We start from the raw sequence: 21,859 nt of genomic DNA on the forward strand, positions 1-21,859 counted from the left end.
GTGAAATAAATCTTGTAAATGTGTTTTGCATCTATTTAACTTAAAAACAGGAAGAAAGAAGTCAATAATCTAACGCAGATAAGTACTAAGAAGGTTTTTCGAAAAAGCTCTCCACTACAGGGTGCGCACATTTCTAGAAAGGGCGCACACTTGCAGCATCGGGCGCACACTTGCTGTTTGAAATAGTGCAAATGCAAGGACAACATTATTTTCAATGCAGAGCTTTGAAATGTATATACTTAAATACCCTTTGATCAAGTCTTGTGGGTAGGTTATTTGATATTTGTTCTTTACTTATTGAAAATGTGTGTAAGTGTGGTGTCTGGCAATTTCCTAGAAAAAAACGCAGGCAACCCGTTGTAATGCAATATGTTTATTCGAGAATAAAATATATCAAACTATTAACGGAAATCGTTAAAGCCGGACAAGGTGAGGGTCGTTTATCAGGATGGTCCATCAAAGACTGAAATAACCAACATTTTGTAAAGGTATGAGGCGCATCAACATAAATTCATAGAAAAAACTCGGGCTGTACAATGTGAAAAGAAAGCTTTCTAGTTCTTTCAAAGCCAAGTGTAAATCAAATATATATTTTAAATGAAAATAAAAATGTAAAATGGTTTATAATGCACCGTAAACTTCACGTTCGGCAGCTCTGACCTAAAACTGATATTTTAAGGTACATTATCAGTCTACATGACTAAATATTGTTGACATGAACGTCTCTGCTATTTAAATTTAATTTAAACAGCTAATCTCAACTGTTTTGGGCAGAAATAAAGTTGGAATATTTTTATAACCTTGGTGCTGTAGTTTAAATCGAAAATATGAATACAGTGCTCTCATCCACATTTGAATATATAAATAAATTATCAATGTTTTCAAATACAACATAGAATTTTGCCAGAGACAATTTTTTAATCATATAAAATTATTTTTAAAACCATAACTCTGGCCTTGAACATCGTTCAGTTTCACTCAACAGACTCATCATTTCCGTTCACACCATGACGCTCGTGTTAATCTATCAGATATAATTCTACCTTTGATAGGTTACCAATGTGATATGAACAAGTGCGTGAAGAGACAGACGTTATACTGTCTATAAGCACCTGTACATGTATGCAAAATAGGAGAGAAAATTCAGAAATGTACTGTTACCGCGTCTGAACATACATGAACATACGAATGGAGATAACTTACGTAATACTCTCTATTTGCTTCGCTTGCAGCACATCCTCCTACAATTCCACCACTTGCACCATCGGCATCGTCCAAAGTCTCTCTCGGGCCACCGGCAGAACTTTCTGCACCTGCATCGCCATCCCGAGCTAGTATACCCGTTTCCCATCATTGAGCCCATCATACCATAGCTTCCGTATCCGCCTCCCATCATGCCGCCTCCCATGTCGCCGCCTCCCATTCCACCACCCATACCACCACCGCCAGACATGCCCGCGCCCATGCCTCCACCGGAATAGCTCCCAAACATCCCACCATCCATCATGCCCCCAGCCATACCACCGCCTCCCATCATGCCATCGCCCATACCACCGCCTCCCATCATGCCACCGCCCATACCACCGCCGCCATACATGCCTCCACCCATTCCGCCGCCGCCATACATGCCTCCACCCATTCCGCCGCCTCCATACATGCCCCCACCGATACCGCCGCCGCCATACATGCCTCCACCAATACCACCGCCTCCATGCATGCCTCCACCCATACCACCGCCGCCATACATGCCTCCACCAATACCGCCGCCTCCAAACATGCCTCCACCACCGTAATGCCCACCATAGATCCCACCACCGCTCATGCCACCACCGTGTCCACCATGACCTTTGACAAAATAATAAAGAACATGATCTCTTGTTCAATCATTGATAACAAGGGCGTACAATCAATGTAGTGTATCTTTTAGTCGTTTGTTTATTACGTTAAAGATATCTAGCTTACAGATGCCCTATAAAAGCCTTGTTTTAAAATTTTCGATTACAATGTATAAATATTGAAAACCATTATGTAAAGGTGCAATCTCACAGATAGACAGTTTTGACTGTTCTTTTAATGTTTATATCGGAATGTCTTCAAACCATTCACATGCAATAACTCATAATAGAACAGACTTCACTTGTTGGGGAAACTGCCGAAAAAAATCATTTTTTATTTAAGCTTCAGTAACGCTTTAAGCCACAAAACATCAATTTTTCAATGCAAATAGTAAAAACTGCGATCGTATCTTTTGTCAGCAGTCTTATATCATTTATTTAAGGTATTTATGCAACAATTGGCATATTCCATGACAAAAGAACTGTCAAAACGGTTAATATGTGAGAGCGTAGCTTTAAATGCGACCATCCTAAATTATTAATCAATTAATGCTGACTTATTCCCTATACCCTCATAAGGTCATTTTAATAACAATACAGCTTTCTATCATATGAATGTTTTGAACACACTGACACTACAATTAAGATTAATTATGAAAATATTACCTGTATAAAAATAATGTAAGAACAATGTTGAAAAGACTGCGTACACTCTTAAGAATATTTTCAAAGAAACTTTGTAGCCCTTAAAGTATTGATTCCCCTTAATCCGGACACCAATGTTGAAAACACACCAAAAATGACACTTTTCCATCTAACTGAGTGTATTGTTGGAAATCTAAAATCAGTGAATCTTTGTCCACTCTCTGGCATTGACTATGCCCACTCGCGCCTGATAACGTGGGTTTAATATTGAAGAATTATAAAAACAGTCTCATTGGCTACAGACTCATGGGTGGCAGTGTCAGTCTGAGATAGTGAATAACATATTATTTACATGTAACTGTATACATACTGAGAAGGTATTGAAGACCATTTTCACTCATTGCTAAATTAACCCGAAAGAGTTAAGTAAAAGAGAAAAGAAGGGCATAAACTTAAACTTTCCCTGAACAGTGTTTATACACCAACACTTCGCGGAAACCGGGTCAAATTTTCGGCAGAATTCTTAAGTGTATCAAGATTAATGACAATAATAAACATAAATTATCTTTAAAGTAAAAAAAGCTCATAAGAATGTAACTATTACCTAAATTATATCAAAACAAAAATAGTGCGCGTAGCCCCATTATGTTTTAATAGACTTGTATAAAAATATTTATCGCTCTTCGATGATTATTTTCCCCCCATTTTATCTTGTTTGTTTTTTTATACAATATGTTCATCCTATTTAATTAGTGTATGATTAAACATAGTAATATGTCTTCTTTCGTGCAATATTCATTTCGTGTATATTAATATGTTACCATTACCACAGACCGAAGCTGCCCCCGATGAAAATACTAGAATCAAATGATCTGGAAGGATAAACTTTGAAAACGTTGATCTCACCCATATATCTGCGAGACATCCTGCCACCGTACCCGTAACCCCATTTATACCCTGAAATAGAAATGTAAATATATGAAATTAGAATCTATCGCATTGGGAACGTTCGTGTTTCTAAAAGAAAAGTGATTCAAAACTATTAAGCAATTAAGAATGCTTGATTGCTTAGATAAATTTTAAATGCGAGAAAATCTTGATTCGATCTATAGGACGTACATAAGCATTCGTGTTTGTCAGTCAAAATAATTTTCTAAAACGTATTTTGATACACTTAAAAATACTTTAATATAGAATATTAAACGAGAATTTCTCTGTAGTTTCCATTGTAATTAATAAATACCAAACTATTTATCTATTTTAACAAATCTTGTATGTTCGATTAAATATATTTAGATGGGAAATTATGCTGAATACAATGTCCATCGCCTCTTGAACCGGCTAACATCCCCATTCACTGGCTAATGCCCCAAACACAAACTTGCACTTGCAAACGCGCCTTGTATAAGCTTACGTCCCTAACACTGGCTTACGCACTTTTTGCACTTGCGAACATTCCCTTGCACTGACTGATGCCCCCTATCACTGGCTAACGCACATTGCACTGACGCATGCGCCCAAAGCACTAACCAATGCTAATAGCGACGATTAACACCATTTAGCACTCGCTTTTTAAATCGTCATTCAATAATCCCCAATAAAATATAACGAACATAGACTAGACTTTCACTATAGCTCCAACATACTATAAGATAAAATTGTATAAGCATGAGCGTGTCTTTATGTCTATATGTTAATAGAGTTCCTTAAGAACATTGACACGATAACTGGTATTGTAATGCATTGTTAATATTTAATACTAATTTAACACATAGATGTAAAAATCAATAAATAACAACAGCTTAGAAATAAAAATAAAAATCCAATAAGTATGTAAGTCTTATAAAAGTATCAGTTGGAATATATTGTACAAATACATTAAATTGAATGGAATTTTAAAACATAACAACAACACAACTACAACAACAACATACGATATACAAATGCAAGTTAGATTATAAGTCCTATGAATCTATACAAATGAAAATCTTACCATCGCTGAAGGCTTGGAGCGCTACGAGGGACGCAATCAGAAGACCAACGATCTTACCCATGATGAGGCCGTCAGTGTCTTGTAATTTGAGGCTTACACAGCGCAGTATTTATACTGCCTAGACCTCAAAAACAAGAATGTTATACTCTTACCGTGTCGTTCATCATAGTTTACTTTTTGTTATTTTATTAAAATTTTAGTTAATCATTATTGTTGTTTTTATATTTACATTTTAGATCGACTGTTTTCGATTAAAGGTCATATATATATATATATATATATATATATATATATATATATATAATGTCCGCTTCTGTGTGAGATATATTTCTTTACAGTATGCATGGTTTAACAATTTATTAGACTCGATACGCATTTATAAATAGACACTAAAAACGCGAATAAGGCAAGCTAGTACATAACGCGACCCACTGGCACTTTGTCAGTTAAGGAGCAAATAGAAATTACTTGAAAAGGTGTTAGAGAACTATTTTTTTTTTTTAATTCTTCTACCGCCTTAACCTTCCAAATTGGGAACAATTTTAGATATTGATAAAAATGAAAACGAATTCCAAAAACATGATAAAGTAACAAAATATTTTGTTTAAGACAATATAGCTAGGGCTGGTCTTGACGAAGAAGATTGTTTTTGGTTTCTCTAGATAATCATAATTCGGTGGCAAACACACTAGAGAAGATTTATGTATTTTTCGAAAAACTGGACCCTTCTTCTGATACGGAATACAACATTTAAAACCTAGTTAAAGGACAGTAAATTGCTTAGACCAGCTAAATAGGCGAGCAATGGCTTCTTGCTTCTACAAGTAAAAATGACACGTTATTGTCTCTGCCGATTGAAAAAAACTAATTTAATTTAATTATTATTAATTTTAATTGTTATTAAACGGGCAGTTAATATGTAATTGCATGCATTTGACATTTTAAATTCAGTTATGCAGTTATGATTTCTATTGCTTTATAACTGTGGTCACCGTTTATGAGAGGGCTAAGTAATTGTTTAAAATCATTAGCAAACTTTCAAGGTTAAAACCGCACGATTTCAGTTAAACAGAGGGTATTTTTGAACTAATAAGATTCATACAAAAAATGTTTAATGATGAAAAAAGGTTTGACATTGCGAATTTGATGATGAACAGAACAGAAGAGGACATTATTCTATTCGACGTATTCCCACATGGTATATATTAATACACAATTAATGTTCAACAGAGAGCTCGCTGAATATAAAATTAATTTGCAAGTCACCTTGGTAATGATGTTCTTAAATTGCAGGCTACCTGTGAAATGCATTTCTTAAATTGCACGTTGCCTGGTTATTGAATTTTATAAATTTGAAGGCTACATTGGTGATGAATTCCTAAAATTTTACGTTTAATGTATAATGAATTTCATCAAATTGCAAAATGTCCATGAAACGAATAACTTCCAGGTAATTATTTTAAACACTGGTTAACTGAGTTATGAGTTTTTAGATTGCTTTAGAACCATTAATCAAAAATAAATATCGTCATATCTTCTTTATGAAAACGACGTGTTAAAAGAATTAATGCGTATGCGTTAGAAAATGAGACGTTTGGTGTTATGCGGTTTAAAATAGTGAGAACTAAAAGAAAATTTATTAAGTTTATAAGATTTCAACGTCAATTTGAATTTGTAAGCAAGCAGAATACTAATCAATTAATCTTGGTGAGTTACCGATTGGAATTTAAACTAACTTAGATTATTACGCAGAAAATGTAAATGGCTCAAGACCACAGTTATCTGCCCCCCGTTGATCCGGATGTGAATACAGAAAAAAGAGTGCCTGTGTTCAAGTATCAATATTTTATTAAAATTGAATGAAAAAGAAACAAAAAATGTTCTTTTTGCCGAGAACTTGACTGAATTTGACACTCCATTGCAGAAATTGATAGTTTTCAGTGTAAATATTGGAACAATCATAGCTTGTGGAAGTCTGAAAATTAGTTGTTTGTAGCCGATTGACTCCTTGGCGGAAGGGTTATGTATTTGAACTCAATTTTGACAGTCGGGTCAATGGTCAACATGGTGTTTTCTTGTGATTGTATTTTGTGTTGTTCTAGAGATGCCATGTCCTTGTTTTTAAATTGGGATGTGTATTAAGTCAAAAGCCAGGTTAGTGTCTATATGAAACATATAGTAAAAATAACTGTGGTCTCACGCCAAATATGTTAACTTACTTTATCTACTATAAATAGTTACAACGTCCTCAGACAACATCGGGTTACATTTAATGAACTTTACAATCGTATTAAAATTGTGAAATGAAAGCAATGTTCAAATATTTCACTACATATAGGTTTATCGGTAAATGTCAAGAAAATAGTTAATTGATTTACAAATTCATCAATTCACATTAGCTGTTGTTAGGTAATGATAGGCACCTCCCGATTCAAGGATTTTTTTATATTCTGTGAACGAGATTTAAAAGGAATGCAAAAGTCATTTTTGTCACGACTATAGTCTTTAAACGCTTTAGCGCTTTTATAATCGGTATTGATTGTTAAAGCTTCTGCAACGAACATTCTTTCAGAAAAATATGTTCTGCAACGTGCATCGTTGAATAGCACTGACACATTGAATCCCCGTTTAATATCCCCCCGGACGACGATTAAGTTTTTATTAAGAGGCGCGGCGGGTAATCAAACCTGCGACCCGTCGATTGGCAGTCAAGAGTGTTACCACTAGACCAGATCAGACTCAATTTTACATCCAAAACCCCTCAACACTTTCAAATATACTCCGACACACGTTCATAACAACGTTATAATTCGCGTTTTCTAACCAACCTGGATCATTGCAATAACCTAGATCAAAAACCTTGTCTCAGCTTCATTCGTCAAAAATTTAAATGCAGTTGTGGATGCTACCATAGCAGACCTGGCATGAACAAATATATTTATTTTGTTTGACCGCACAATAATTTCAGCCTTTGATACCCACTTTAGTACTGTAGCAACAAATTTATTAAAAATCGTAATCTCCGCCTTGTTCTTAATCTTAACCATTCATGATACCAACCAGAAACTAGGTACGAAGTGACATGTTGCCAGTCCTTAGACGGTTATCAGGTAATTGAACTTTGGGTTCTTAAATTGTTGAGCTATGCCACTTGATCGAATACGTACATTTAACAACATTAGCAGTTGTTTACTATACTTCTAGCTAAATAACTAGTTTCTACTTTCATCAAGTTATAAGTTTGTTGAATTACTTTAATTATTTCCTAATCATGGCTATAATGCAATTATTCAAGGTAATTACAACACATATATCAAACTATCAAGCAATGCATTATAGCTGAGTAACCAAATCCTGAAGGTCACAAGATGTTTACTTCAGCAGATTACGATTTTATTTTAAATAATTACAAATAAGATGTGATATAGGTAATTACGACGCATAAATGTATTCACTCATATATGGATAAAAAACAGTAATACTGGCCTTATCTGGGTTTAATGTTTTTTATCCGACGATATAATGGAGAAAGTGCACTTCACAATGCGGATAAAAATATTCTTAAAATGAAAGAAATTAATCTTAAATATTTTTGTTTCAAAAAAGACGAAAACCGACAAAATGAAATATTTTTAAGTATATCTGGAACAACACAATTCAAGAACGACCAGAATAACGTCAGGCCCAGTATCAAAGTTATATCGTACAGTGTCAGTCATCTTCCTTGAACAGGATGTTCATCTTAATGCAAATGTTTATTAAATCAATTTGTGACTTCGTTACAACAGTTATGGTATATACCGTTTTCGATTTCTGAAATCGATTTACTTATTTATGAATCGTTTTAATGGGGACTAAAATAAGTCATATCTTATCATGCGAGGCTAAGAAAATAAAAGTATTTGCGAGTGCTTATCTTAGGGCCGAGAAGTCTAAACCTAGGTCTATGTATCCCATTCATTCATTTTTTCACACACTTTCAAACGATTACAACAAAAGAAATTTCCAAATCAAATACTTAAATACAAATTTACAGAATTTAAACTCATTAAATTGTGTAATTAAACTTGTTAACATTTAAAATGTCATAGATGACACATTCACCATGAAACAACGTTATAATTTATTTTTGATATATGACTAGTGTAATATGTTTCGAAGTAGCGTCTTGAATGATCATTCTGTCTATGTCGAAGTTTTGTGTTTTTGGTGATGTAAAACATCAAATTAGTATTAAAATATTAATAACATATCAATAAGAAATTAAATAAAACCGTATAGCCATTCAAATGTAGCATGGTTATGTTGTATAGTTAAATATTTCTTTGGAATATATTGTGACATTTGCTTTAAATTGTCATGTACGTATTCCGTAATTCAATTTAACTTTTATACATATAAATATTTTTTATCGGACATCTTTAATTGTAGTTCGAATTAAAACATGGATAAATCACTACGACTGAACGAATTAAGCGACGATAAAAGCAAAACGGTAGTTTGTTAAAATGGTGACGGGCTGATAGTGACGGCGAATGGACTTTGTAACAATGGCGACAGGAGCGGAAGTGACAATGAATTGAGTTTGTAGCAACGGCAACGGAAGGGATTGTGAGGGCGAAATGGTTCGGTAAAAATCGCTACGGGAGAGATTGTGATGGCGAAAAAGGTTTGGTAACAATGGCAACGGGAGGGATGGTGAGGCGAAAAGGCTTGGTAACAATGACGACGGGAGGGATAGTGACGTCGAAAAGGCTTTGTGACAATGGCGACGGAAGGGATTGTGACGGCGAAAAGGCTTTGTAACAATGACGACGGAAGGGATAGTGACGACGAAAAGGCTTTATAACAATGGCGACGGGAGGGAAAGCGACGGCGAAAAGGCTTTGTATCAATGACGACGGAAGGGATAGTGACAACGAAAAGGCTTTATAACAATGGCGACGGGAGGGAAAGCGACGGCGAAAAGGCTTTGTAACAATGACGACGGAAGGGAAAGTGACAACGAAAAGGCTTTATAACAATGGCGACGGGAGAGATTGTGACGAGGAAAAGGCTTGGTAACATTAGCGACGGGAGAGATTGTGAGGGTGGTGAAAAGGCTTTGTAACAATGGCGACGGGAGGGATTGTGAGGGTGGTGAAAAGGCTTTGTAACAATGGCGACGGGAGAGATTGTGAGGGTGGTGAAAAGTCTTGGTAACAATGGCGACGGGAGGGATTGTGAGGGTGGTGAAAAGTCTTGGTTACAATGGCGACGGGAGGGATTGTGAGGGTGAAAAGTCTTGGTAACAATGGCGACGGGAGGGATTGTGAGGGCGAAAAGTCTTGGTAACAATGGCGACGGGAGGGATTGTGAGGGCGAAAAGTCTTGGTAACAATGGCGACGGGAGGGATTGTGAGGGCGAAAAGTCTTGGTAACAATGGCGACGGGAGGGATTGTGAGGGCGAACAGTCTTGGTAACAATGGCGACGGGAGAGATTGTGAGGGTTGTGAAAAGGCTTTGTGACAATGGCGACGGAAGGGATTGTGACGGCGAAAAGGCTTTGTAACAATGACGACGGGAGGGATTGTGAGGGTTGTGAAAAGGCTTGGTAACAATGACGACGGGAGCGATTGTGAGGGCGAAAAGTCTTGGTAACAATGGCGACGGGGGGGGGATTGTGAGGGCGAAAAGGTTTGGTAACAATGTCGACGGGAGGGATTGTGAGGGCGAAAAGGCTTTAAAACAATGGCGACGGAAGGGATTTTGACGGCGAAAAGGCTTTGTAACGATGGCGACGGGAGGGATTGTGAGGGCGAAAAGGTTTGGTAACAATGACGACGGGAGGGATTGTGACGGCGAAAAGGCTTTATAACAATGGCGACGGGAGCGATTGTGAGGGCGAAAAGTCTTGGTAACAATGTCGACGGGAGGGATTGTGAGGGAGAAAAGGTTTGGTAACAATGACGACGGGAGGGATTGTGACGGCGAAAAGGCTTTATAACAATGGCGACGGAAGGGATTTTGACGGCGAAAAGGCTTTGTAACAATGGCGACGGGAGGGATTGTGACGGCGAAAAGGCTTTGTAACAATGGCGACGGGAGGGATAGTAAGGGCTAAAAGGCTTGGTATCAATGACAACGGGAGGGATACTGACGGCGAAAAGGCTTTGTAACAATCGCTACGGGAGAGATTGTGATGGCGAAAAGGCTTGGTAACAATGGCGACGGAAGGGATTGTTGGGGCGAAAAGGCTTGGTAACAATGGCGACGGGAGGGATAGTAAAAGTGAAAAGGCTTTGTTACAATTGTGCCTGGAGGAATAATGACAACGAATCGTGGTAGTAACAACAGCGACGGGAGTGAATTTGATGGCGAATGGGCTTTGTTACAAATCTGGTTATTAGAAACAACGGCGACGGGAGAGTTAGTGACGGCAAGTAGGCTTTGTTCTTATGGTGACAGGAAGGGAAGTGACGAGGAAACGTGTAGGTAACAACGGCGACTGGAGGGAAGGTGACGGTGACTGGGCTTTGCAACAATGGTGACGGAAGGGTTAATGGCAATGAATTGACTTTGTAGCAACGGCAACGGAAGGATTAGTTACGGCAAATCGGGTCAGTAACAACGGCGACTAAAGGGATAGTTACGGTGAAAGGACATTGTAACAACGACAAGGGAAGTTACAATGATGTGAGTTTATAGCAACGGCAACGAGAGGGTAAGTGACAGCGAATCGGTATATTAACAACAGCGACGGGAGGGGAAGTGACGGCAAGTAAGCTACGTAACAGTGTGGACGGGAGGAATAGTGACGACAAAAGAGAAATGGGAGGGAATCCGACGGCAAATTAGATAAGTAACAACGGCGACGGGAGGGAGAGTAATTGCGAATGGGCTTTGGGGCTCCAAGGGAGGGGTTGTGACGAAAAATGGGTTTGTTGCAACGGTGACGGGAGGGGAAGTTACGGCAAATGTGGGTTTGAAACAATGGTGACATGATAGTTATTGACAGCAGCGAATTGGTTTTGTAAAAATGGCGACAGGAGGGTTAGTGACAGCGAATGGGCTTTGTTACAATAGCGACAGGAGGGTTAGTGACGGCGAAAGGGCTTACTAGTAAAAATGAAGACGGGAGGGTATTGATGACGAATGGTCTTTGTAGAATGGCGACGTAAGGGGAAGTGACGGCGAATCTGGTTGGTACTAACATCACGAGAAGGGACGGGAAACTGGAGTATGGGCGAATGGGTTTTGTAGCAATGGAGACGTGAGGGGAAGAGACCGCAAATCAGGTCAATATCAACGGCGATGGGAGAGAAGGTGCCTGCAAATGGTGTAAGTAACAACGATAACAGGAGGGGTAGTTATGTCGAATTGGCTTGGTAACAATGGACACGGGAGGTGAAGAGACGGCAAATCGGGTTAATATTAACGGCAACGGAAGGATAGTGACGGCGAATTAGGTTGGTAACAACGGTAAAGAGGGTGTTTGTTACAGCAAATGGGCTTTGTTGCAATGACATTACTTTATGCATTTAGGTTGCAAGTATTTTATTCCTGACATTCGCCACTACAGTACCCTCAATGCTTTGATTTTAATTGTTAACAGGTGGGGGTTTAGATTTGGTTAGGTATATTAACCAAACAGACTGCATTTAATGGTTCAAGTATGATGTATTTTGGCTTTCTGGTTTTGTGGATGAATTGAGCAGAAGTGTTTAGTCTTCCTTGAAACTGTACTTGTCTTAGATTAGTTGTATACTTTATATTTTTGTAAAATTCAAACCACAGCACATATACATACGTTACACAACATATACTTTTGGAATATAACTACTTATTTTACTTATTTTTAGTCAAGTAAGCATGCAATGAATATCAGTTTATTAAATAAAACACACTTTGTGTTTTTGCTATTTTTTATTAAGGCTGCTTATATGGCTGAAAAGTGAAAAATGGTCATTTTGATTGACTGACTAATTTAGGCAATGACCTTTGAACTTTTGTTTGAACAATGCTTATAATGGCATATTATTGAATTAACATAATTTCTTGCGACATTATTTGACTCACATGTATGATACTGATTATACGTTTAGACTGAGGAGAGCGTTGGATTCACCTCGAGGCGCTCAAATTCGTTTATCTAGAATGCAGTGATGAAAATAAGACTCAATAAAAATATGTATAAGGGTTACCCAAAAACTTATAAGGGATTAAGTTTCAATGAGTGTTGATATGTAGCATTCAGGTTCGGTATACGTAACAATGTGTTGTGTATGTAAATTAAATTATGTTTTGTGAATGGAATACACTATTGTGTGAAATAAATCGTGTAGTTGTGTTTTGCATCTATTAAACTATTAACACAGAAAGAAAGAAGTCCAAAATTCAACGCAGATAAGTAAGAAGAAGGTGTTTCTAAAAGGCTCTCCACTACAGGGTGCGCACATTCCTATCAAAGAGCGAACATCTCCAGCAACGGGCGCACAATAGCAGCATCGGGCGCACAATTGCCGTTTGTGAAAATGCAAGGACAGCAACTCCAAGCCCATTATGGCATATTTCCAGTGTTATATCTTATCAGCAGCGTTTGTTTGATTATGATATCTTTGAATGGAAAACATTATTTTCGATGCAGAGCTTTGAGATGCATATACTTTTAAACTCATTGACCTTTTGATCAAAGCCTTGTGGGAATGTTATTTGATATTCTGTTCTTTACTCATAGAACATGTGTATAAATGTGGTGTCTGACAATATCCTAAAAACAAAACGCAGGAAACCCGTTGTAATGCAAAATGTTTATTCCAGAATAAAACATATCAGACTATTAACGTAATCGTAAAAGTCGGACAAGGTCAGGGTCGTGTATCAGGATGGTCAATCAGCGACTGAAATAATCAAAATAGGTATGATGGAAATACATAGGAAACATCGGACTTTATAATGGAAAAGAAAGCTATTTAAAGCCCTTTCATAGTCCAGTGTAAATATAATAGTGTAAATCAAAGATATTTTATATTAAACACAATAAAACTGTATAACGGTTTGTACTGCACTGCACCGGCAGCTATGAGGGTAAATTATCAGTCAAAATAACAAAATATTGATTACCTGAACGTCTGTTTAACCTCTGTTTAAAAATAAATTTTAACAGCTAAGCTAAACTGTTGTTTCTTTTTGGCAGAAAAAGCTTTAAGTATTAATATAACCTTGGTGTTGTTGTTTGAATCGGCAGAATGAAAAAAGAGTACTTGATATAACCACATTGGAATACATCAATACATAAATCAATGTATTTAAATGCAACCTGAAATCTTTCTAGAGACAATATTCCAATAAATATTATTAATAAAATTGCTCAGTTTCATTCAACAGTCTCAAAGTTTCCGTTCGCTCCATGAAGCTCTTGTAAATCATCAGGATGAATTCTACCTTTGATAGGTTATCAATGTTATATGAACAAGTGCGCGGAGATGCACGTTATGCTGTCTACCAGCGCCTGCTTACGCAAAATAGAAGATATAATCCAATTATTTTGTCTACCCGCGTCTAAACCTATATGAACAGAAAAACGGGGATAACTCACGTAATACTTTCTATTTGTTTCGCCTGCAGCACATCCTCCTACAGTGCCACCACTTGCACCATTTACACCGTCCAAAGTCCCTCTCGGGCCACCGGCAGAACTTCCTGCACTTGCATCGCCATCCCCAGCTAGTATAACCGGATCTCATCATTGAGCCCATCATACCATAGCTTCCGTATCCGCCTCCCATCATGCCTCCACTCATGCCACCACCGCCCATCATTCCTCCACCGGAATAGCCTCCATACATCCCACCACCCATCATGCCACCACCCATACCACCGCCACCATACATGCCTACACCAATACCACCGCCGCCATACATGCCTCCACCCATACCACCGCCGCCATACATTCCTCCAGCCATACCACCGCCGCCATACATGCCTCCACCCATACCACCGCCGCCATACATGCCTCTACCCATACAACCGCCGCCATACATGCCTCCACCCATACCACCGCCACCATACATTCCCCCAGCCATACCACCGCCGCCATACATGCCTCCACCCATACCACCGCCACCATACATTCCTCCAGCCATACCACCGCCGCCATACATGCCTCCACCCATACCACCGCCACCATACATTCCTCCAGCCATACCACCGCCGCCATACATTCCTCAAGCCATACCACCGCCGCCATAATACCTCTTCCCATACCACCGCCGCCATACATGCCTCCACCAATACCGCCGCCGCTCATCATGCCCCCACCAATACCACCGCCGCCAAACATGCCTCCACCACCGTAATGTCCACCATACATTCCACCACCCATAATTCCACCACCGTGTCCACCATGACCTTTAACCAAATCAAACAGAAATTGAACTCTTGTTCAATCATTGCTTAGTTTGATAACAAGGGCGTACAATCAATGAAGTGTATCTTTAAGTCGTTTGTTTAGAACGTTAAAGATATTTAGCTTATAGATGGACTATAAAAGCTTTGTTTTAAAAGCTTTGATTATAATGTATGAATATTGAAAACCATTATGTAAAGGTGCAATCTCACAGACAGTTTTGACTGTTCTTTTAATGTTTGTATCGGACTGTCTTCAAACCAGTTTTATAACATATCTCACAGCGCAGGAGTGATATAACCCCTTGCAATATTGTTCATATATTACTAATGTAATAACTATGCAAATTAGGTAAACGCATAAAAAAGTTATTCATACGCGCTGTTAAAAAACGTGAAAAAAATCAGAAACAATGTTTCAAAATAAATCCTGTCGGTCTCAACAAACTCAGCTCCACGATGAAACGAATGGTGAAGATTGCTGGGCATTATCCAAATAAACGCCCCCCTGATCACAGCGACAGAAAATACCTCGTCCAGGAATTGAATCATGAATGACAACAATGTTCCTGCGAACCAGATTATGCAAATATCGGGACACAAAAACATTGCATCTTTAAACAACCATAGCTACATAAATCCAAATCAACACAAGGAAATATCAAACTTGTACACCAGTGAAAATAACTGCACAATGCTCAGTCTATGCACACTGTTCGTCGGCAATTTTCAAGTTCACACGGTCACTGATTCCACATGAAAACTCACTTTTTCTGTTGAATTTTACAACATTTTTGGTGCTCCAATTCACGTGGGGAAAACTCATTGTGCATATCCATGAAAATGACAAAATCCATGATGTAATCCAATAGCTACAAAGCAAATTCGCACTACTGAAAACGACTGTGACTCTGACTAACGGTCTTTTCAAACTTCAACCGCCAAATGACATGTATACACTCGCGTGATTACTAATGACGTCACAAAGTTAAGACATTGCTCTCATTATTGATTTGCCTAATTTAAAAAAATTGTATTCTTTTTTTTAGTTAAACCTTACTAATATCCCTCAATGTAAATTCGTGGCTCTAGGACACGAGAATGTGTATTGAAGAAACTTTGACCTAGATTTCGACCGTACTTGAGATATGTTATAAATAGAATCGGCAACGCCTCGTTTTTATCGCTTTAAAATGAACTCGTTTAAAAAAAAAAAAAAAAAAAAAAAAAAATAGACACTCATTTGAGATCCTCTATATATACGATAACTCGCAAAAGAACAGTTTCACTTGTTTAAAAAACTGCCGAAAATTTTTTAATTTAAAAGTAAGTAACGCTTTAAGCCACAAAACATCAATTTTCCAATGCAAATAGTAAAAACTGCGATCGTATCTTTTGTCAGCAGTCTAATACCACTTGTTTCCAGATATTTACGCAACATTTTGCTCATTCCAAGACAGAAAAAAACGGTCAATCTCTGATAGTGCAACTTTAAATGCGACCATTTAATATCATAAATTAATTACTGCTGACTAATTCCCTTGTATCCTCCTAAGGTCATTTTGATAACAATACAGCTTTCTATCATATGCATGTTTTGAACACAATAACACAACACTTTAGATACATTATGAAAATATTACCTGCATAAAAAATATGTTAGAACAATGTTCAAAAGTCTGTCTACACTCTTAAGAATACTTTCAAAAAAACTTTGAAGCCCTTAGAGTAACAATGATTTTAATCTCCTTAATCCTAAGACCAATGTTGCAACACCCCTTAAACGACATTTTTTCATGTAAGTATGAGAGTTTGGAACGAAACATTCTAAAATCAGTTAATCTGTATCTATTGTCTGTCATTGACTGTGCCATATCGCGCCGGACTAAGTGGGTTTAATGTTGAAGAATTAAGGACATTCTGATTGGTTACAGACTCATGGGTGACAGTATCAGTCAGAGATTGCTATTATTACCATGTTATTGATATGTTCTTGTAAACGTAATGAGAAGGTAGTAAAAACCGTTTTCACTCATTGCCAAATAAGTGTTTTTGTAAATGAGAAAAGAAGGGCATAACCCTAAACTTTCATTTCACATTGTTAATACACACACTATTATATATTTACACAAATTATACCAAAACAAAAATTGCGCGCTTAGCCCCATTAATTTATAAAACATATTTTCCCCCATCTTATCTTGCTTTTTTATACAATACATTTATCTTTTTCAATGATTATATGATCAGACATAGTTACATGTATTTGTTCATGCAGTATTCATTTCGCGCATATAAATATGTTTCACTGACCGATACTGCCCCTATTGGAAATATTAGAATCAAAGGACTATTTTGAAAATGTTAATCTCACCCATATATCTGCGGGACATCATGCCATCGTACCCGTAACCATATTTGTACCCTGGAATAGAGAGGTAAATATATGCAATTAGAAGTAAAATTTAGTTTAGGTTAAACTTATTTATTTTACAACGATTGTGAAACAAGTTATTACAAAATTATATTTATCACTCTCGTTGTCACGATGTTACGCGAGAATGTGGTCTTTTGTTGTGGAGGAAACCGGGGTACCCGGAGGAAACCTATATAACCGGCTTGGTGACTACAAACCAATGTCACACGCGCCAATGCCGGGAATCGAATCCGGGTCGCCTCGGTGAGAAGCGATTGCGAATACCACTGTGCTAACCGGACAACCTTAATTTGGTATAAGGAATGTATCGATAGGGAAACATTCGATGTTTTAAAAAGAACGGTGATTCAATACTAGCAATGAATAAGAATGTTCGATTGCTTTAAACATTAAAATACTAGGAAATACTTATTCGATCAGTAGGACTTATATTATTATTATTATTATTATTTTATGTCAGTCAAAATCATTTTCTAAAATGTATGTTAATATACTTCAAAAGCCTTTAATATAGAGTATAGAACGAGCATTAATCTGAAGTTTTCATTGTAATTTAAAAATACCACACCATTAATCAAACAAATTTCGTTTTTTCGATTAAATATATTTAGATGAGAAAATATGCTGAATACAATGTATATTTTATAACAGAGAGATACTGATACATTTCTTTATATTTATCTGGGAACTATTTACTTGAGGGTTTTCTAAATAAATATCTATAAGCAAACGATACGATCACAACTTATCATGGTAAATTCATTCATATTTGCATACATGTATGTTTGATTTTTTAAAAACAAACTTTATACATTAAAATGGGCGTACTTCGTAAAAATATAAAATATATTTTCGTATTCTCGAAATTTATTGTAAAAACCTTTTCCACGCCAATGAAAACGAAACTAGTTGTATAGTATTACAATACATGAATATGGTTGATTTTGCTGCGCATATCTTTACGTATGCGCTCTACCAGGAGGGATAGGATAAACTGGTAAAAACAAAAAGTGTTACCATTAAATATTGATAAACATAAAGCTGATGTGCGCGTGTATTTTCATATCCTATCCGTAATCACAAATGCGGACTACTAATACATTAATTATATTGGATAGTATAGTTCTTGAACTACCGCAATATATTGAAAAAAGTTTCACTTTTTCTTAAGCAATGATACCTTATAGAATATGAATACAAACGAAAGTTAAACATATTGTTAAACGGAAGGTTCTTTTCGGATTTTTAATATCGATCAGTGGGCAGCAGCAAGCACGCAAATTTCCCCTTATACGGACTTATATGCCTCATATCACTAGCTAATGTCCCCTAGCACATATTAACGCACTAAGTAATGACTAGCAAACCTTAAGCTGGCTAACCCCTCTTGTTCTTGCTTACACCCCCTTTCACTGGCTAACGCCCCTTGCACTGGCTAACATTTCCTTGGTTGGCTAACCCTTGCACTGGCTAACGCCCATTCCACTGGCTAACATTTCCTTGCGCTGGCTAACGCCCTTGCCCTGGCAGACACACCATTGCACTGGCTAACATTCCCTTGCACTATCTAACGCACATTGCACAGGCAGATGCGCCTTGCAAGTGTTTAACGACTGTAGCACAAGAGAATGCGCCTAGCTCTGTTAACGCCACAAGAAGTTGCCAACGCCAATAGGAACGATTAACACCCTTTAGCACTTGCTATTTAAATCGTCATCAAAATCCCGAATAAAACATAACGAAAATAAACTAGACTTTGGCCATATCACCAACATACTATTAAAAATAAAAATGTCATTTAAATGAGCATTTCTTTATGTCTATAAGTTAATGAAGTTCCGAAAACAAGTGAATACATTGACACGATAACTGTTTATGCAATGCATTGTTAATATTTAATACTAATATAACACATGGATGTAAAATTTAATTAACAGCGACAGCTTCTAAAACAAAATAATATTTTTTTTCCCAATAAGTCTGTAAGTCCTATAAGTCTTTAAGTATCAATCGGAATAAATAGTACAACATGAAATTGAATGAAATTTTAAAACCAAACAACATAATAATAATAATAATAATAATAATAATAATAATAATAATACACCAACAGCAACAACTGCAAACATACGATATACAGATGCAAGTTAGATAATAAGTCCTATGAATCTATACAAATAAACATCTTACCATCGCTGAAGGCTTCGAGCGCTACTAGGGACGCAATCAGAAGACCAACGATCTTACCCATGATGAGGCCGTCAGTGTCTTGTAATTTTAGGTTTAAATAGCACTTTATTTATACTGCCGAGACCTCAAAAACAAGAATGTTATACATATATATATAACGTCCTCTTCTGTGCGAGATATATTTCTTTACAGAATTCGTGGTTAAACAATGTATTAGACTCGATACGCATTTATAAATAGACATTAAGAACGCGAATAATGCAAGTCAGTACATAACGCGACCCACTGGTACTTTGTCAGTTAAGGAGCAAACAGGAATTTCTTCAAAAGGTGTTCGGGAACTATTTTTTAAATTCTTCTACCGCCTTAACTTTCCAAATTGGGAACAATTTTAGATATTTAGAAAAATCCAAAAACATAATAAAGTAACAGGATATTTTGTTAAAGACAATATAGCTAGGGCTGGTCTTGACGAAGAAGATTTATTTTGTTTCTCTAGATAATCATTTTGTGGCATGCAATTTTCGAAAAACTGGACCCTTCTTCTGCTACGGAATACAGCATTTTAAACCTAGTTAAAGGACAGTAAGTTGCAAGAAGTAAACAACATTATTTAGACCAGATAAATAGACGAGCAATGGCAACCAATTGCTTCTACAAGTAAAATGACACGTTATTGTCTCTGCCGATTGAAAAAAAACTAATTTAATTTAATGTAATTGCAATTATGCAGTTATTTTTTTATTGCTTTATAAATGTGGTCAACGTTTATGAGAGGGCTAAGTGATTGTTTGAGATCATAAGCAAACTTTCAAGGTTAAAACCACACGATAACAGTTAAACAGATGATATTTTTGAATAAATTAGATTCATACAAAAATGGTTTAATGATAAAAAAAGGTTTGAATTGCTAAGTTGATGATGAACAGAACAAAAGAGGACATTATTCTATTTGACGTTCTCCCATATGGTACATATTAATACACAAGTAATGTTCAGCACAGAGCTCGATATAAAACTCTTAATTTGCAAGTCACCTTGGTAATGTTTTTCTTAAATTGCAGGCTGCTGAGGAAATGCTTTTCTTAAATTGCACGTTGCCACGTTACTGAATTTTATAAATTTGAACGCTACATTGGTGATGAATTCCTCAAATTATACATTTAATGTATAGTGAATTTCATCAAAATGCAAAATATCCATAAAACGAATATCTTCAAGGTAATTATTTTAAATAATGGTTAACTGAGTAATGAGTTTTTAGATTGCTTTAGAACCGTTATTCGAAAACAAATTGGCAGAACTACTTATGAAAATGACATGTTAAAAGAATTAATGCGCCTATGTTATAAAATGAGACGTTTGGTGTTATGCGGTTTAAAATAGTGGGAACTTACAGATCGCTTAATAACGTTTGTAAGATTACAACGTCAATTTTAATATTGAATATGTAAGAAAGCAGAATACTATTCAATAACACTTGGTGAGTTACCGATGGGACTTTAAACTAACTTAGACAATTACGCAGAAAATTTAAATTTGTTGACTTACTTTACCTACTATAAATAGTCACAACGTCCTCAGACAACATCGGGTTTCATTTAATGAACTTTACACTCGCATTAAATTTGTGAAATGAAAGCAATGTTCATATATTTTACTATATATAGGTTTATCGGTAAATGGTAAGAAAATAAATTAATTAATTGATCAATTTACATTATCTGTTGTTAGGTAATGACAGGCACTTACCGATTAAAAGTTTGGCCCACTCTAAGGAAGTTTCAGATTGATTTTTTACATCCTGTGAACAAGATTTAAAAGGAATTCTTGACGCACCTACAGTCTTTCAACGCTTTAGCGCTTTCATAATTGGTATTGATTGTTTTAGCTTCTACAACAAACCTTTCAGAAATGTGTATTGTTAAAAAATGTTTACATCCAGGTGGTGGTATTTAAGTTTAATTATACCCGCACTTGGGTCAAGCCCATTCTGGGAGTGCTCCGATAAGAGTGTTTTTCATTTTATGTTTTGGAGCATACTGCACAGACAGAATGTAATCTTGGTTAGAGATACCCCGGTACTGCAACGTGCATCATTGAATAGCACTGACACATGAGACCCTAATTTAATGTCCCTCCCGGACGACGATTAGTATTCTTTTTAGAGGTTTAGCGTGTTATCGAACCTGCAACCCCTGGATTGGCAGTCAATTGTATATATATATATATTTTTTGTTTGACCCAACAATCAATTCAGCACTGTATTAGCGTAGCAACACATTTATTAAGCATCGCAATCGCTGCCTTGCCCATTGTTCAAAGAAATATATTCATAATACCAACCAGAAACTGAGTACGAAGTGACATGT

The 21,859-nt window shown here is 36.7% G+C and overlaps 1 protein-coding gene and 1 pseudogene across 1 annotated transcript; both read right to left on the reverse strand.

Moving 5' to 3' along the window:
• Positions 1-357: 357 nt before the first annotated feature.
• Positions 358-4,606, reverse strand: LOC128203526 (acanthoscurrin-2-like). Its single transcript, XM_052904972.1, has 4 exons — positions 4,474-4,606; positions 3,387-3,437; positions 1,204-1,845; positions 358-463 (listed from the first exon to the last, which is right to left on the reverse strand). Exons 1-3 carry the CDS (start codon positions 4,532-4,534, stop codon positions 1,214-1,216), a joined length of 744 nt encoding a protein of 247 aa, XP_052760932.1. The 5' UTR covers positions 4,535-4,606; the 3' UTR covers positions 358-463; positions 1,204-1,213.
• Positions 4,607-14,061: 9,455 nt separating this feature from the next.
• On the reverse strand, positions 14,062-19,548 carry LOC128246321 (uncharacterized; annotated as a pseudogene).
• Positions 19,549-21,859: the final 2,311 nt, after the last annotated feature.

This window comes from Mya arenaria, chromosome 9, assembly GCF_026914265.1.
Source record: "Mya arenaria isolate MELC-2E11 chromosome 9, ASM2691426v1".
NCBI lineage: Eukaryota > Metazoa > Mollusca > Bivalvia > Myida > Myidae > Mya > Mya arenaria.

What these genes read in the sequence shown, in the direction of transcription:
- LOC128203526 (XM_052904972.1), bottom strand. Translation starts at nt 4,534, where the DNA reads ATGGGTAAGATCGTTGGTCTTCTGATTGCGTCCCTCGTAGCGCTCCAA. An exon ending in GCTCCAAGCCTTCAGCGATG is followed by an intron (nt 3,438 to 4,473) that starts GTAAGATTTTCA and finishes TTTCTATTTCAG; the next exon opens with GGTATAAATGGGGTTACGGG. An exon ending in GATGTCTCGCAGATATATGG is followed by an intron (nt 1,846 to 3,386) that starts GTGAGATCAACG and finishes ATTTTGTCAAAG; the next exon opens with GTCATGGTGGACACGGTGGT.